Below are 17,586 nucleotides of genomic sequence, written 5' to 3' on the forward strand. Positions count from 1 at the left end.
TGGACCTCATCTGTACCCTTCTCAGGACCTTTATATCTTCCTGAAGTGTGGTGTCCAGAACTGCTTGGAATACTTCAGTTGCACCCTATTTGGTGATTTATTAAGTTCTAACATGATTCTTTTACTTTTATATTCTATTCCTCTATATCTAAAGGCAAGTACTCATCTGTTTTTTGACCACACTATCAACTTTCCCTGCTGGCTTTTAGGATTTGTGTATATGGACTTAAGATTTCGTGATTATCTATACTTTTCAAAATTGTGGTATTTAAACAATACTTCCCAAAGTGCATTACTTTATAATTCCCCACGGTGAATTCCTTCCAACTTTCTAAAGATTAAAAAATATTTAATTTTTTGTCACATTCTTTGCCCCTGTTTATCAATAGTTTCTGATGGATTAACTCTCATCCAACCTTTTGTGGCAAAAGGTGCTGGAGCCTTGATGTACGTATCGGAAAGCATCTACAGCTGAGTTGAAGGAAGTTATGCCAAAACTTTATAAATCACTGGGTAGGCATATTGGAGTTGTAACAGTGCAGAAGAATGCCATTCATCTGGAGAACTATTTTTAATTCTGGGTACCACACTTTTTGGAAGGATGTAAAAGCCTTGGAGAGGTTGTAGAAGCATATTCACTAGAATGGTACCAGGAGTGAGGGACTTCAAAAATGAGGAGAAGCTGAAAAAGTTGGTGGTGTTCTCTTTAGAGCAGAGAAGGTTAAGAGATTTGGTAGAGGTGTTCAATGTCTTAAAAAATATTTCATGGATTAAATAAGGATAAACTATTTCCACTGGCAGAAGGTTCGGTAACCATAAGGCAAATTTATTAATAACCTTCAAAAAGGAATTGCTGGGCTTTGGGGAAAGAGCAGAGTTTTGGGACGAATTGGATAGCTCTTTCAAAGAGCTGACACAGGCGGGATGGGGGAAAGGGGGAAGATGGTGGTTTAGAGCTAATGTCACTGGACTGGTTATCTAGAGGCCAAGGCTAATGCGCTGAGGACATGGGCTCAAATTCCACCATGGCAGCTGGAGGAATTTAAATTCAATTAATAAAACCAGGAATTGAAAGCTAGTCTCAGAATGGCGATCATGAATCCATCATCGATTGCTGTAAAAACTCATCTGGTTCACTAATGACCTCGAGGGAAGGAAATCTGCCATCTTACCTGGTCTGGTCTACATGTGACTCCAAGATCCACAGTAATGTCGTTGACTCTTAACTGCCCTCTGAAATGGCAGAGCAAGCCATTCAGCAAGGGATGTACCGTGAAAGAATAAATTTAAAAAAGGACTTTCTCCTTCTCCTCTGTAGTAAGATTCTATGATTTTCTGACTTTTCCCATTTTGCCGACCTTTCTGGATTGAATTTATTTATATTGGCTGCATGATACAGCAGAACAGTCTCTGGATATATAGAAAGAACTTTGGAAGTTCCTAGGAGGAGTATGGCTGCCTCCTGGTATTTTTTTTGTGCTTCAAAACTAATGTGTTGTTGACTTTTTGCCTGCAGGAAGAAGTCAGATAGGCTTGATTGGATGTATCAAGGGCCTGGCAGTTTGGTGAACAAGGAGGAATACTTGCTGGGTAGACCCATTGACAAATATGCTACAGACAAGATGGTGGACGAAGAGTCTGGGCCTTCTTCTGAGACTGGGTTGCTGCCTGGCTCCATTTTTTTAGCCACAGGGGCTAACTCTGCATTGGATATGGCTTCTAAAATACGAGAAGATCCACTCTTTATGATCAGGTAGGAGAAATTGTTCCCTGCTCAATTCACATCAACTCAAACTTGGGGACAAAAGTTAAGACACTGAGTGTTGGAACTGAGGTATACAGACTGAGAAGGTCTTGATTCAACTTATTGGACTGTGTTTAAGTAGCTGATCTCAGCTAACTGCTCCAGTGGTTACCACCGACTCCTACTTTAGGGAAGGGTGGTGCAGGTTTTTTTTTTACAAAAAATAGTTTCCTTTTCTGATTGCAGTTCATTAATCTCTCATCGAAACTGTGCACACATGGAATTGGAGAATCAGGTGTAATGCCCACTATAACGTTGTTACGGACAGGAGAGAGACAGACAAACTGTACTTTCTTCTTCACCAACTGTCCGTAAGCAGAAGGTGTTTTGAATTATTTTTGAAGTATGCTGTGGCATGTTTTCCCAAACCCTCGGTTTGTGTGATCCAATTTACTAGTAACTCACAGCAAACTCACATTATGATTAACTCAAGGTTAGTTTATTTCACATTCAAAACCCAGGGGAGGAGTGTTCGCAACACAGACACACACACAATCACTCTAAATGGGGGGTGGTGGGGGGGGAGAGGAAAAAAAGAGTTTTACAACTATGGATAACAACAGTACAAGAACCACAGAAATGAATATTAGTTCATGCGATTTCCAGAGTCCGAGAAGTCAAAGTTCAGAGGGTGTTTCCTTTGTGGCGGAGTTCAGCCCCTATGAGTTTCTGGAGTTTGGAGACAACAATATGAAAATCCTTGAAATGAATGATACTGCAGCAAGATGGGCTTTCTGTGCTCAGACCGCTTGGCAGGTGTTGATCAGAGACTTTTAAAATCAAGCAGGCTTCGGGGAAGTGAGAGTTGGTAACGAGCTGCTTGCTCAGCTGGGCTGCTGGAGCCCTTTCCAGTTTGTGTTAAAATAGTAGCCTGAGGATTTCCATTCTCAAAGGAATATAGAGATCTCAAAATGGTTACTCAAGTCATGTGACCTTTCTCCACAATGGTTTCAAAAGGAATGTTTATTCAGCGCCTGAAATTGGCTTTGATTTCCAAACTGATAATGTCCCAGTCATTAGCTGTTACCATCCAGATTGAAGGTCTTGTGTCAAGAAGCCATTATCTAGACAGACCCCCTGACTCCGCCAGAGATGCAAATGACATCCATTGTCCCATCTTGTCCCTCAATGGTCTTCTTTTGAAGTGGACCTGGACAGTCCCAGGTGAGATGAGTCTGCTCACAGCTCTGCAGCCATAATGAGTTTCAATCTGTGAGTCCCCTGGTTTCATTGTTACAAGGGGTCAGTACAATGAGGTGTGAGATTCCACAGGCTAAGTGGGGAATTCTTGTAACTGCTATTGGTAGCTTCTAGAACAAAGGGTTAATCCTGTGTTCATGTGACTTGTAGCAGCCATCTTTTGGTTCATCAGAAAGTTTGTTTTAAAAATAGCAAAAAAACAGTCTTGATATACAGTTTTGAGTTTCTTATCATGTCGTATTGACCTAACAACATCAACAACTTGCATTTATAAAGTGCTTTTAACATAGTAAAATGACCCATGGCATTTCACAAGAGCCTTGTAACCAAAATTTGATAGCAAACTACATAGAGATTTTAAGACAGGTGACCAAAACCTTGGTAAAAGAGGTAGGTTTTAAAAATCATCTTGAAGAAGGAGTGGGAGTTAGAGATGTGGAGATATTTAGGGAGGAAACTCCAGAGCTTAGGGTCCAAGCAGCTGATGGCATGGTTCTCAATAGTGGACCAATTATTATCAAGGATGCACAAGAGTCCAGAATTGGAGGGGCACAGAGATGTTAGAGGGTTGTTAGACGGGAGGAGATTCTTGAGATAGAAAGGGGTGAGTCCATGCAAGGATTTGAAAACGAGGATGAACATTTTAAAATTGACAGTCAAATAGCCTGCCTTCAGCCAACGTCTGGGCTGTCATATAAAAATGATGATAATTTGAGCTGGTGAGCTACATGCCAGTAGGTGTTGCCTTTTGCAAGGGTAGTGAGGAGAAAGGTGGAAGAAAAGCCATTAGCTTGTTGCACGCTGCAATATATGAGCAGGATGCATGTTCATACCTCTTTTGGGTTCTTGATCTCACTGAGTAGATGCTTGGTACTTCCTCATAAAGGGGAGGGAATATTGGAAAGCATGTTGTCCATAGCAACTAGTTGCAGATTCTCGTGGGCAGAAGAGGAGGAGGAAGCGGTTACCCTGTTGACCTCCAAATGATGCGTGGAATTTAAGAGGGACAGGGATCCTGTTACTTCCACTTTAATCACTGCCATGTCTAATCCACTTGAATATTTTGTCTTCATTAACAGAAACTGCTTGTTGTATTGATTTATTTTTAAACTGGTTCTTCAGGAAACGTGAGGAAGAAAAAAAGAGAGAAGTTTTAACTAACCCCATGAAAATGAAGATGATCAGAGAAATAGTAAGTGGATCTTCCTGTTGAATTAGGTCTTGGTTTCCTTTTATCCCTTGCTCCTCGAACATAGGAACTTACAGCTAACCATTAAATGTCTTTGATTCACTCACCTGTGTAGAGAAATGATCTAGACATTTCTTTCCACAGGTGAATGATGAGAAGTAGTTGAAAAATGAGAGCAATTATGCAGTATTTTTTGCTTCAAGATGATTATGACTCCAGCCCATATATAAATAAATTCACCTTAAAATGGTGAATGCGACTGGACTGTGATGGTGACCTATCCTCGGAACAGAAGGAGGAACTTTCTTCACTGATGTTCCCTGGCGACTTTTCTTTAGGATCCCAGATCTTGGCTTGCGTGTCTCCCCCCACCCTTCTCTTGCATCTCTGCTCTCCTTATCACAATATCTTTAACTTCAGACTGATTGGCCAAATCCCTTTCACCACTTCCTAGGCAGTTGTCTTTTCCAACCTGCTTGCATGGAGCCGGCTGCAGACCATTGTCTTGTCACAGATTTGAAGCTGTTTGACTGATGCGCAGAGCCTGCAGCTGAGTCTCAGTGAGGCCCCTTTTAGACAATGCTTTGGTTATGGTTATCGTGCTTCGTTCTGTTTCTGCATTCTCAGCGACCACCCGAGGAGAGGCTGGCAGGACCTGTTGGCCTTTTCAGTGATCGACATTTTAACTTCTGGCTCCTTCACCTGTTAATTCAAATAAGTGTTTGGAAATGAACGCTTTGCGTATCCTCAAGTAAATCGAGCCAATCCATTTGCAAGAGGCAAGCGACAAAAGGAATAACCTGAAAATCAGAATTGCTGAAAATACTTGGATTCCTGAGCATCTGAAAGTTTTTTTAAAAAACTGATCAAAATTTGAGGAAGGACCTCTTTATCAGATCTCACCAAATTATCTTTCTCTTTCAGATGCTGATGGATCTGCTGTATGTTTTCTGATTTTTTATTTTAAAATTGCATCTGTGTTTTGAATGAATGTGAGCATGCAGAAATGGGGCAAAATCACGAATGGTTATTCGCACTAGATTTTCAAAACCTCGACATTTGCATTCACGTTTTGTGTCGGAAAGAGTGAAAAATGAGGTCACGCTTTGTATTGGGGATAGTTCTATGAAGTGCTGTAAGATATGACGCTTTCCTTCATTTTTATTTTTACACTTACTACTTCCTGCCCCCATTTTTTCACCCCTCCCCTCCTGAAGGCACTGTACTAAGATGTGTTGCCATTGCCTCCAGCTGCCTTCCTGCATTTTCCACAAGTGCCGTTTTTCAGATGTGGATCTAGATGGGGAAAGTGGGAGGCTGCACAATCAGAGAGTGCATCGCAGTTGTAGCTAAACCTCACCTGATACTCATCCTCTTAACCTAAGCAGGTGGTGATCAGGAAGGGGAATCAGAGCACAGGCCAGGGATTGATTCTGGATCATTTCTAAGCTTGCATGTTTGAGTCCATATGAAGTCAAGCATTTAACGGCTGAACAATTGGGTTTGTTCTGTTAAATCAAATATGGTGCTTTTTTTTCCCTTGTTTTTTAGTATATCTATAGCATGGGGGGAATCTTTAGATTGTATTTCGAATCAAGAGCTGTCTTCATATAAACCCTAAACAAGTGTTATAACAACCTAATTCTCAAACAAATCTACAAACTTGAGTGTGAACTGTTGAGATCATAGAGCACAGAAGGAGGCCCATCATATCTGTACCTTTGAAAGAGCTTTTTGACAAAGCTTTCCATTTAATCCCACTTCCTTGGCTCTTTTCCAGTAGCCCTGCAAATATCCCGTCGCCTTTTTTTTTGAACATCTTAGCCTTATTGAAGAAATTTGTTGTACTAAAACAGAAATAAGTTTACGACTGATTTTTTTTTAAAGTTGCAAAAGAACTTGGACAAAACGGAAAAAAAGAAAAAGGACAAGAAGAAGAAACACAAGAAACATCGCCGATCTAGCCCCAGTGTTGACGAGCAGCATAAAGCCAAGTATGGTATCAGTAAATAAGTTCAGTCCCAGGCACAAGCCCACTTCTGGGCATTACACTTTAGGAAGGGCATGCAGGTTTTGGAGAGGGTACGGAAGAGATTTACTAAAATGGTTGCAGGAGTGATAAATTATAGTTAAATGGTGAAGTTTGGGGGGTATTCTCCTTATAGCAGAGAAGGTTAAGAGGAGATTTACTCAATGGAGTGAGTAAACAAAGTGTTTCTGATGGCTAAAGGCTGACGACCAGACTTAAGGTGATTGGCAAAACAGCCACAGGTGACATGAGGATGGTCTCTTTGATGCATTGAGTGGTTAGGATTTGGAATGCACTGCATTCAATAGTAGCCTTCAAAAGACAATTGGCTAAATAACTGAAGGGGGAAACAAATTTTAGGATTGTGGATAAGGTGCAGGGTAGTGGGACGAGCTGAATTGCTATTTAAAAGAACCAGTTTTGACTTGATGGGCGAATGGCCTCCTTCTGTGCTATACTACTCTTGTTCCTCAATCAAGATCACTGAAAAGAAATTATATAGCCATTGCCACAATTCTGGTGTGGGATCTTGCTGTGCTCATATTAGCTGACACATTTCCTACAACAGTGAGTACATTTCAAAATAACTTTTTAAAGCGCTTTGAGTTGAGACATCTCAAGTGCATTGAGATTGTGAAAGGTGCTATATTAATGGAAGTCTTTCTTTATTGATGTGGTGCCTTACCAAACCTCTCAAATGTCTGTGTTTTACATATGGTCAATTACTTTGTAGCACAGTGATTCTTATTACATAAGCTTAAATGGTGGCTGTTTTATGCACAGCAGATCCTAAAAGCAATTAGTAAATAAATAGTTGTTATTCCTATTTATGTTCCATTGAAAGCTGCCTGTGGGGTGCACAGTTACCTGGATGACAGAATGCATGAAATGAAGGAAATATAAAGACCCCTTGTTTTACTAGAAGGCGTAGGTTTGGGCAAGTTTGCATTGAAATAATAAAAACAAATTGCAATTCTTTCCTATAAGGTAAATATTCGCTTTTCTTCTTAACTGTATTGCAGAAGGCATGAAAAGGCTGCAAGTCCATCATTCACATCTGTTCTGAAGAAGCTACCTGGGTATGGCTTGAAGGTTTGTCTTCATGGCTGATTCTGATACTGTTTGATTATGTTATTTTGAGTGTGCCGAGAATACAGGTGCTTACGATTGAAATGTAAACCACACAGGTCACATATTGTAGGGTTCTCACAACTATCTGTGAACTTTGTATTATTGCTTCTAATTGTCTAACTGAGGTTATTAAATTTTAAGAATGGATCCTTTATTAAAGTTGCAGTGCTGCATCTTGAATGTAATCGTGCATATCTATATTCAACCAAAGCTCTCATATCGCACAATAAATAATGGGTGGCACATTAAATCTGCCAGTAGTGGAGAAAAAAATATCAATTGTTATGCTTTTCTGATTCTGAAAATACAATTCACTGAGATAATAGATCAGCAAAGCTCCTCCGGGAAAGCAACCAATTCAAGTGCTCCAATCACATCAGTTGGTTTACTTTTCCAATGTGGTTCCACCTGCCCTTTGAATTTCTGCCCAGCCAACGCAACTTCAATCTACACTGTCCAGACCCCTTATGATAATTGAACACCTCTATCAAATCTGCTCAACGACCCCAGGTGATTGCATGGGTACTGGGATAGGATAAAAATGCCCTTTAATCTTCACTCTGGAATCAAGATTTAATGCACCATATGGGGACTCTACAACACTTGTAATTGTAGATTTTATCATAGAATATACAGGTCAGAAAGAAACCACTCAGCCCATCAAGTCAGTGCCAACTGTACCAAAGAGCGTTCCTGTTAGCGCCACTCGCTTGCCCTTTCCCCATGTCCCTGCAATTCTTTCTCCTTCAAGTATTTACCCAATTCCCTTTCTGAAGGCATCTGTATCCACCTTCCTATTGTGCAGTACATTCTAAATCCTAGCCATTCATTGAGCAAAAGATCTTTTTCCTTTTGTCACCCCTGGTCTTTTTGTCAATCTCAAAATCTGTGCCTCTGGCTATCGACTCTTCAACCAATATTAATTACTCTATCTAAACTTCTCATGATTTTAACACAGACAAAAACTTCCTTACCATTGGTCATATTTTACTTGGCATGTTTTGGAGGGCTAGGCAATTGAAATCACTAGCCTTTGACTTACAAGACAAACATCTTCAATCTTGTCACAATTTAGTGACCTTGTTTAAGAACCTGCTATTTTCTTCTTTCATATTATTGATTTTTAGATGATAGGATGATTTATTCAGCCTCTTCAGTCATCCTGTTCCTATTTGCCATGCAGGTGAAAGATTCTCACAGCATTATTCAGCGACACGGTTCCCCATCCTCCGACCCAGCTAAAGTATCTCATAAGATCAGATCCAGGTCACGGTCAGGAAGTCGCTCCCACAGAGTCCCGCAGCAATCTCACACAGACATCAGACGTGAAGATTCACGGCATAGAAGATCCAGGTCAATGTCTCGGTCACCTCCAAGACACTCAAAAGAGCATTCGCGGTAAATATATTCTTTTATTTCACCTGCTTTGTTTTTTTTTCAATCATTTTTCTTCCCTTTTTCCTCTTCCTTTCCTGGAGTTGCTGACTCATTTTGGGATTTCGTAAGCTTGTCATCCTATCAAGTATGAACCTGCACCATGAGTGCTGACAGATTAGTCAACTGCAGAAGGCATCATTGTGGAGCCTGAAACGGTACTCTTCCCTTAGGCACACATGCACAGTTTCCAACATTGGCTGGTAATGTTGTTGCCTATATGAAAGCAACAGCTCAGGAATTCGAGCTGGTATTTTCCATCTCTAAGATAGAAAATAAATATTGATTTGCTTTTATATAATATCCTGCACAAGATTTCAACATCCCAAGGCACTTTCCAGCAAATCTAGTCACTGTTTTAATGTAAGAAACGTGGCATCCAATTTAATACAGCAAGATCCCACAAACACCAATTTGATAATGATCAGATAATCATGTGTGTTGGTGTTGGTTGAAGGATAGATATTAGCCAGAATAGCTCCCCTTGCACTTCTTTTAAATAGTGCCATGGTATCTTTTATGTCCACCCGAGAGGGCATCTCAATTTAAATTCTCATCTGAAAGGTGGCACCTTTGACTTTGCAGCACTCCTTCAGGACTGCACTGGGGTATTGGTGTAGGTTTTCTGTTCAAATCTCCGCATGCAACTTGAACCCACAACCTTCTGCTTTAGAGGCAAGAGAGTGTTACCCACTGAATCATTGCTGACACTGTGCACAATACCATGCAAGAGAGTGAGATACTGGAGGAACTGTTAAAGACCATTTCTAATGAGATTTTATTTTTGAAGGTACTCTGACAAGATTGGAACTGTCCAAGCACGAAAGTCATCCCCAACGAGAGGAGGTTACCATAGGAGGCCTTACCCTAATCAGTCCAGGTATTGAAACTGGAGCTCCATAGAAATGGGAAGGGAGATTTAACTTTAAAATAATTTCTCAGATTCATCAATAAAATAATTACTGATCACTAGTTACGGAATATTTGAAATGGAGTAAAAGGAGTAAAAATATAACTTGACATTTCATTGATCTTGCACATATGTCTCGAGCAGGCTCAAGGGGCCGAATGGCCTACTCCTGCTCCTTGTTCGTATGTTTGTAAAGTGAGGGAAAAACTAAAATAAATTGATTGAGGTAAGCTGTTAATTAACAGCAAGTACAAGACTGCTAAGGTAGCAACAGTTGTGCTGGATACAAATGAACACAAGCCCTAAGCTCCATACACCAGAAGTTAGTTTTGAATTTATTTCCATTATGAACATACAAAATAGGAGCAAAAGTAGGCCCCTTGAGCCTGCTCCGCCATTCATAAGATCATGGCTGATATGCTTGTGTTTCAAGTTCTACATTCCCATCTACCCCCGATAACCTTTGATTCCCTTGCCTAAGAGCCTATCTACCTCTGCCTTAAAAATATTCAGTGACCCTGCTTCCACTGCCTTCTGAGGCAGAGAGTTCCAAAGTCGCACAACCCTCTGAGAGAAAAAAATTCTCCTCATCTCTGTCCTGTAAGGGCAACCCCTAATTTTAAAATAGTGTTCCCTAGTTCTGGACTCCCCACAAGAGGAAACATCCTTTCCTTATCCACCTTGTCAAGACCATTCAGGATCTTATATACTTCAATCAAGTCACACCTCACTCTTCTGAACTCGTAGAAACAAGCCCAGCCTGTCCAACCTATCCTCATAAGACAACCCGCTCATTCCAGGTATCAATCTAGAAAACCACCTCTGAACCGCGTTCAACATGTTTACATCCTCCTTAAATAAGGAGACCAAAACTGCATACAGCATTTGAGATGTGGTTCTTTGTTTTCCTGCTTATATTCATTTTTCCCCGTTTTTCAAATATTCTACCCACAGTGTGTTTTTTTAATATCAGCCTTAGACAATAATCCTCTCTTAGAAACCTTTTAAGATAATTTGGAATTTATGCCTTGCTGGAAACATAAAATGCGCAAGGTAAAAATGGGATACAAAACTTTCAACAGCTTTTTTTTGTTTAAAGAGAGAGAAATATAATTTTAACTTGTAAGATTATAACAAGGAAAAATTAAATTTGTTAGTTATTGGAAGAGGTAAAATTATCCCACTGCATGTTAATCTTTAGTTTCACAAAGAGGTTTTAAAGCAATATGTCAAGATTTTTGTAGAGTAAAATTTCCTGATAGTGAAGGAAAAAAAAGGTAGTTTTATTGCAATGTAACTGATAGCAGATGCCCCATTTTATTTCTGCCAGTTAAGCCCCTCAGTGTAATCAGCCCCATCTATCAGGAACTGTAGGCCTGCAAATTGGTTAATAAGTTAAAGCCAGTATTTTCTGCTAAAACAAATACAGTTCAACGGTACATAAGCCGCTGTGATCTCGGTTTAACATCTTGTGAAGGTTGGCACCTCTGGTAAGCGGCGCTGCCTCATTTGCGCACTGTGGTGTCCGACTAGGTCACGTTCCCAATTCACTGAGTGGGTCTTGAACCAATGTTCTCAGTCAGGTAATGTAAAAGCACTTCTTGAACGCCTTGGGAGATGGAGGACAATTGGTGTAGGTGAAAATGGAGAAGTAAGTACTGGGGACACAAACTGGGTTAATCACCATCTGAAGGAACGCTTCAGCTGTGACCTTTCATTAAAAACTTTCCTGCTAGCTGACGTACTGTGCATTCGCAGAAGTTCTAGTTTTCGTTTTAGATTGCCACCTTTCACTTTTTGTGCATCTGATCTACTTGTGAAGATAGCCGCAATCTATTTGCTCTGCCCTGGCTCATTATCCTCACTACCCCACCCCTTTCCAACAGGACAGAGGTTACTGTCATAGTCTGTTTCCTATCTCAGCATTTTTAGTTGTTTAAAATATACCCAGAGGCGCTCGCTTCACACCAATATCTTTTTGCTAATATTGGGAGATCTAGATCATATCTGTTGAAGAGAGATCAAAGTAAGTCATCAGCAGGTGATGGGAATCTATAATAGAATAATCAGACATGGGGAATCTGGATGGGGTAGGCTTGCTTGCTTCACACCAGAGGGAAATAAACCCCGTGTGTGCAGACATTTGCATCTGCCAGCCACATCCCCCATCTTGTCTAAGGTGATTAACTTCAGTGCTATGCATGCACTTTGGTTTTACAGAAAAATTTCAGCAGAGGAGCTGGAACGCAGGCGACTAGAGATGATGGAGGATGCAAAATGGAACGACAAAGCTCGCCAATGTAACATCAGGCAGTACAAAGAGGAAGAAGAAAAAGAGCGGGAACTGGAGCGAAGTGATACTGGAGAAGGAAAATTTCTCCAGTAAGTATTAAGTGGCATTGTGATCTTTTTTGCGATCTAAATTGTACCAGTAAGTGATTCTTGCCAGCCCCATGATTTTTACTTTTTATGAGGTTGTAATTGTTTTTGACATACTTGTGCTTTTTTGGCTGCTATCTCAATTTTCTTCCCTCATCTTCTGAAGCTACATTGGGATGTGGCTCCTTGAGTGCAAGGTCGCCTCCGAACCATTGGCCAAGTGGTCATCCTTCATGTTACAGACGATGAATGTTGGCAGCCTCCTTAATTCCAGTTTGATCTAGTCTTGGCACAACTTCCTTTGGCACACTTTACAGCAGAGGTCAGTAGAGAGCAAGCAGGATAGTGAAGCAATAAAAACAGAATTTGCTGGAAACGCTCGGCAGGTCAGACAGCATCTGTAGAAAGAGAGAAATAGAGTTAATGTTTCCGCTTGATGACCTTTCTTCAGAGATGGAAGAAGTAAGATTTAAGTTTCCAAGCAAATGCAGAGCCGTAGAAAAGAGGTGGGGCAAGAAAGAACAAAAGGGAAGGTCTTATAGGGTCGAGGGCAGGAGAGATTAAATCATGTTGGAATGATGGTGCAAGACAAACAGTAATGGGATAATAAAGAAACAAAAAATGGCAACAGCAGAACCATTACCAGCACTTACTGTCGGTGAAAGTGGTTTGATCTGAAGTTAGTGAAGTGTTGAGGCTGAAAGGCTGTAAAATGCCTAATTGACAGATCAGCTTCCTAGGCCCTAAACTGGAATTCCCTCCATACCCCTCCTCTCCTTTTAAGACACTCCTTAAACTCTTATCTCTTTAGCCATATGCCCTAATAGCACCTTATGTGGCTAACTGTCAAATTTTTGCCTCATAATGCTCCTGTAATACACCTTGAGAAGTTTCATTATGTTAAAAGCACTATATGAATGCTAGTTGATATTGTCCATGCCACAGGGCCTTAGGCTAATTAAGTTCAGTATATGCAACACAAAACAAAGTCAAACCTTGAACCATTATGTGGATCCATTCTATCTGGGCAGTGCATTTACTAACTGAGACATAAAGTGAGTTCCCTGGAATTTTTAAACAAAATGAAAGAAAATAACTTGGGTTAAAGGGTCTGTGCAGCTTAGATTTATATTTTCTGTATATGAGCATAAATGGTTTGTAAAGACGCTCGAGGTCATACACAAGTACCATTCATAATTTCATATAGGATTCCCTTCATATTGATGCTTCCTGGTTTTAAGTGAGATTTTGACTTTTCTCCCCCCCACTGCCCCCTCCCCCCCATGAATTCATTAACAAAGTTCCTAAATAATGTCGCAGTTAGAATCATCTCCTTTACTTGCAAGTTGAATCCTGTGAGCACAAAGGAACCGATTATTTTGGGCGAATATAAAAACAGAAAATGCTGGAAAATCTTAGGTCTGGCAGCACCTGTGGAGAGAGAAACTGGGTTAACATTTCGAGTCCAATATGACTTCTTCAGAACTGAACGTAAGTCGTATTGGACTTGAAATGTCTAACTCTGGCTCTGTCTCTCTCTCTCTCTCCCTCTCCACAGATGCTGCCAGACCTGCTAAATTTTTCCAGCACTTTGTTATTTCCGATAACCAGCATCCGCAGTATTTTGCTTTTACATTGTTTTGGGCGTTTTGCTGTTTCTCTCTCCAACCCAACATCAGTGTTCAGTTACATTTCCATAGGAGAACATTCACAAAAGGGAACATGATGAGCACCATTCTCAAGTGCTGCTGATGACAGTCCCAGTAACTAAATGACATTATCTACATGTTGATAATTAAAGAGTTAAATCGCAGGAGTGAAAGGGGATCTGAAACTCAGCAAACACAGTTCTGAAATTGGGAATCAGCTTGGAATTATATTGTGAAAGAAAGACATGAAAAATTACTAACTTTATTTTAACCATGTGTCTATTTAGAATGGATTATTTGGAGTATAATAGCTCTGTTTTAGATATTTCATTTCCCTATTAGTTGGGATGCTTTAGTGAAGTGTCATCCCACTATTAGTGAAACTATCTTATTAAAAACCTGAAGTCTGCATCAGATTCTCATCTATAAAACCATAGTGCCTGTTAACATGTTTTTATCACTTTTATGTCAACCTTTTCCTATCCTAAATTCCTCTGTTCACACTTATGGTGGAAACCATTTGATGTGAATTTGGCCCACTGTAATTGTATATTTCAATCTGTAATGCTGTAGAATCAATTTTGTGTTTCCCAGCTTGTACTGCAGAGAATCTTCTATTTGCCAACTAGTGCTAGTTTTCTTCCCAAATCATCCTAAATTTCACAAATAACCATAAAAATAACATAACTATATAAAAATAAACACAGACTTTAAAACAGGGATTGAATATACCTGCACATCCTGATCTGGTTGTTCACTCCAAACTCTGCTTGCTTCACCTCAAAACTATACTTGGAATGGCACATGGAAAGTCAAGACCATGAGAAATCGACTAGCGCATACCTAAGCGCATTGAGATACAATAACAGTGGATGATGTGATTATACAATGCTCTAGAGCAGTAATGTATTCAAGTACTGGGTTTGGGATGTATAGTTACAGTGGACCAATGTTTTATGTCTTCCCAGAGACCAACAAAAAGAACCTGCACTGTCCTGGGGAAAGGTTTGGTGGGGTGGGGATACTTGGAGTGTAAGCTTTTCAACTTAGCAAGGGTCAAGAGTTCTCCAATTGAATCTTAGAGACTGTCTTCAAATAATTGCAATCCACAAATGGCCTTTTGAACATTTATTCTTGCAGTGTATTCCCCTGTAATTGTCCTGTCTCAAAACTGCACAGTGACTTCACAGATTTGCTTAAGGAAATTTTTTTCAAAAGTTGTGCTGTTTTTTTAAAAGCTGTTCATGTTGGTAAAAACATTTGAAGATTTAGACTTCACTGGACCTCGTTTTTTACATTTTTCTTGCAGCAAAATGAAGCTACAAAGTACTGCAACTTCTTCAGTAGAAGATCGTGTGAAACGCAATATTCATTCCATTCAGCGGACACCTGCAGCCCTGGAGAAGAACTTCATGAGGAAGTGAACTTGGCTTTACAGCACAAATGTGAGCCGAAATCCTGTAGGAGGGAACAGTACGTGGAAAATATGGTAGCCACTGGTTTTGCCTTCCCTTGGACAAATATCTAACAAAAGAGTTCTGAAGAAGAGTCATATTGGATTCAAATGTTAACTGTTTCTCTCTCTCCACAGATGCTGCCAGACCTGAGTTTTTCCAGCACTTGCTGTTTTTATATTATATGTTTTTTAAAATAATCAGGACCTAGAAATTACCATTGCTCAGGGAAATGGACTTGAATGCACAGAAAACACCTTGTTTAAGATTGGTTTTGCCCTCTCCCAAATTTCCTACCTGCAATCAACCACAACCAAAAATGTTTGGTCTCACTGATAAAGTATCGATCCACAAAGGGCTAAAGCCCAATAAATTACCCTACTTGTACCTGAGAAATTGTCGCGACAAACCTACAGCACTGACCATTAAATCCCCTGTGGATTGCCCAGGGTCAGGAACAGTTGGTGTTTAGATGTTAACCTGGCCTGTTCTGTTAAGGCCACCACCCTTAAACTGCCGAGGGAAAGCCAAGGGCAATTATAACTGCTTGTAAATGTCAGGCTCTTGTCAAAGAAAAAAAATTACATCTGTAACAAGATGCGACACCTGGGGTGTGACATACACACATAAGACACAAAATTGTTACATATAGATAGTAAATTTCTGTGGTGTTACCCAGCGTTACATATTGCACAAGATAAGAGTTGGGAGAGAGATTTCTGAACCTCACTCCAGATGACGGATCAGAACCTGCAACCACATTGTGACAGTTCACATAGCAAAATTAAATAGGAAATGTTGACATTGCAAATTTTATAATAGTAAATGTTGATAGAAATGTGTTACCAAACATCATGACAACAGGAAGTAAGATTTATGGACACTACTTATGTAGGATGAGTAATAATAGATAGATCTAGATGTGCATTCATTGTGAATTTTTAAAAAATTATTTTCTTTTCTTCACCTATTTTGAACCAATTCTCAACCAGTAGACGAATTTCCCCTCCCAGAACTTTTTTGGATTGACTGCATTCGTTTCCTGGAATTCCTTACCCACATTCCCAATAGGTTGATGAGATTGAGGAAGTGCGAGTCAAACTGTCACCATGCCACTCCCTTCGAGTGTTTAAGCTCTTAACCCGCTGGTGCCATTGGGGTTAGTGAGGTTATGAACAGCCAGAACCTGCCTTGTGTTACAAACATGAAACAGGCTACACCCAGAGTTCTTTCCCCACAGACACCTTGTCCAATGACAACTACACCAAGTGGCGTACATACCCGCTAAGCCAGTAGGGAGGTGAAGAAAGCCGAATTCTACTGAACATTGACACAGGATTCTGCTACACCAACTTGTATCTAGTGTAAATAATTATCAACAGTATTTGGTTACCTGAAGCGCATATTATCAAGAATGACACTTTTCATCTGTTTGCACAAAATATCTGTAAATAACCAAGTATGGTTGGCGATTTATTTGATATTTTTATTAAAGCTTGTGTATAATTCTGAGTAAATTTCATTGGCAAAGAAGTTGCTAATTTTATGGTTATTTTGTACATTTTAAATTATAGTAAAACCATTTTCCAACTGGTTTTCAAAATTTTTCCGTATTCCTTTGGTCAGTTTTACTATGCAATAATACATTCATATACTGTAATGAATGTACAAAATACAGATCGACGGGGAGTGAACCTTATCGATGGTCCAGGAGGAACTTGTTCAATTAAGTGGTATTAGTGTTTAAGAATCTTGTACTGCTGTTGATCCTCTGTCACGGTTTAAAAAGGGCCAGGGGTGCTCACATTTATAATTGCAAAGCTGTTGCACATCTCTTTATCTGTTGCTCCCATTCTGTAAAATCCACCTCATACACAGTATAACAGTGCATTCTAAAATGCCCTTTGCCAATGTTAGGGGACAGTCTCCTGAACCTACCCTGCAACCTGGAGAGGATTAGAATTATACAGCACATGAGGCCATTCAGGCATCATTTGTTGGCTCATTAAAGGAACTATCTAGTTAGTCCCACTCCCTTGCTCTTTTCCCATAGCCTTCTAAATTTTTTCCCTTTAACTATTTATCCAATTCCTTTTTGAAAGTTACTATTGAATCCACTTTCACTACTTTTTTCAGGTACTGCACTCCAAATATAACTTGCTGCTAAAAAAAAAAATTCTCATCTCATCTCATCTCTCCAGCTCTTTGCCTTTTACCTTAAATCTAAGATCTCTGGTTACTGATCATTCTGCCAGAGGAAACGATTTCTCCTTATTTACTCCCAACTAAACCCCTCATAAATTTGAATACCTCCTTTAGATCTGAGCCTGCTTGAAGGCTTTAACATTCTTCCTAAAGTGTGCTGTCCAGATATTTTGCCAAGGTGCTATGCGAATGCGAAGGCCAT

The 17,586-nt window shown here is 39.9% G+C and overlaps 1 protein-coding gene across 2 annotated transcripts; it reads left to right on the forward strand.

Moving 5' to 3' along the window:
- The first annotated feature begins 827 nt into the window (after positions 1-827).
- Positions 828-16,773, forward strand: cwc25 (CWC25 spliceosome associated protein). Of its 2 annotated transcripts, none has more exons than XM_078529364.1 (8): positions 828-1,753; positions 4,127-4,196; positions 6,081-6,187; positions 7,245-7,314; positions 8,537-8,751; positions 9,578-9,667; positions 11,918-12,079; positions 15,035-16,773. In XM_078529364.1, the coding sequence occupies exons 1-8, from the start codon at positions 1,542-1,544 to the stop codon at positions 15,147-15,149; spliced, it is 1,041 nt and encodes a 346-aa protein (XP_078385490.1). In that variant the 5' UTR covers positions 828-1,541; the 3' UTR covers positions 15,150-16,773. The 2 variants fall into 2 exon arrangements, with proteins under 2 accessions (XP_078385490.1, XP_078385491.1); XM_078529365.1 differs by lacking the exon at positions 828-1,753 and adding an exon at positions 1,989-2,126.
- Positions 16,774-17,586: the final 813 nt, after the last annotated feature.

Source organism: Cetorhinus maximus, chromosome 25 (genome assembly GCF_964194155.1).
Source record: "Cetorhinus maximus chromosome 25, sCetMax3.hap1.1, whole genome shotgun sequence".
NCBI classification, from domain to species: Eukaryota; Metazoa; Chordata; class Chondrichthyes; order Lamniformes; family Cetorhinidae; genus Cetorhinus; species Cetorhinus maximus.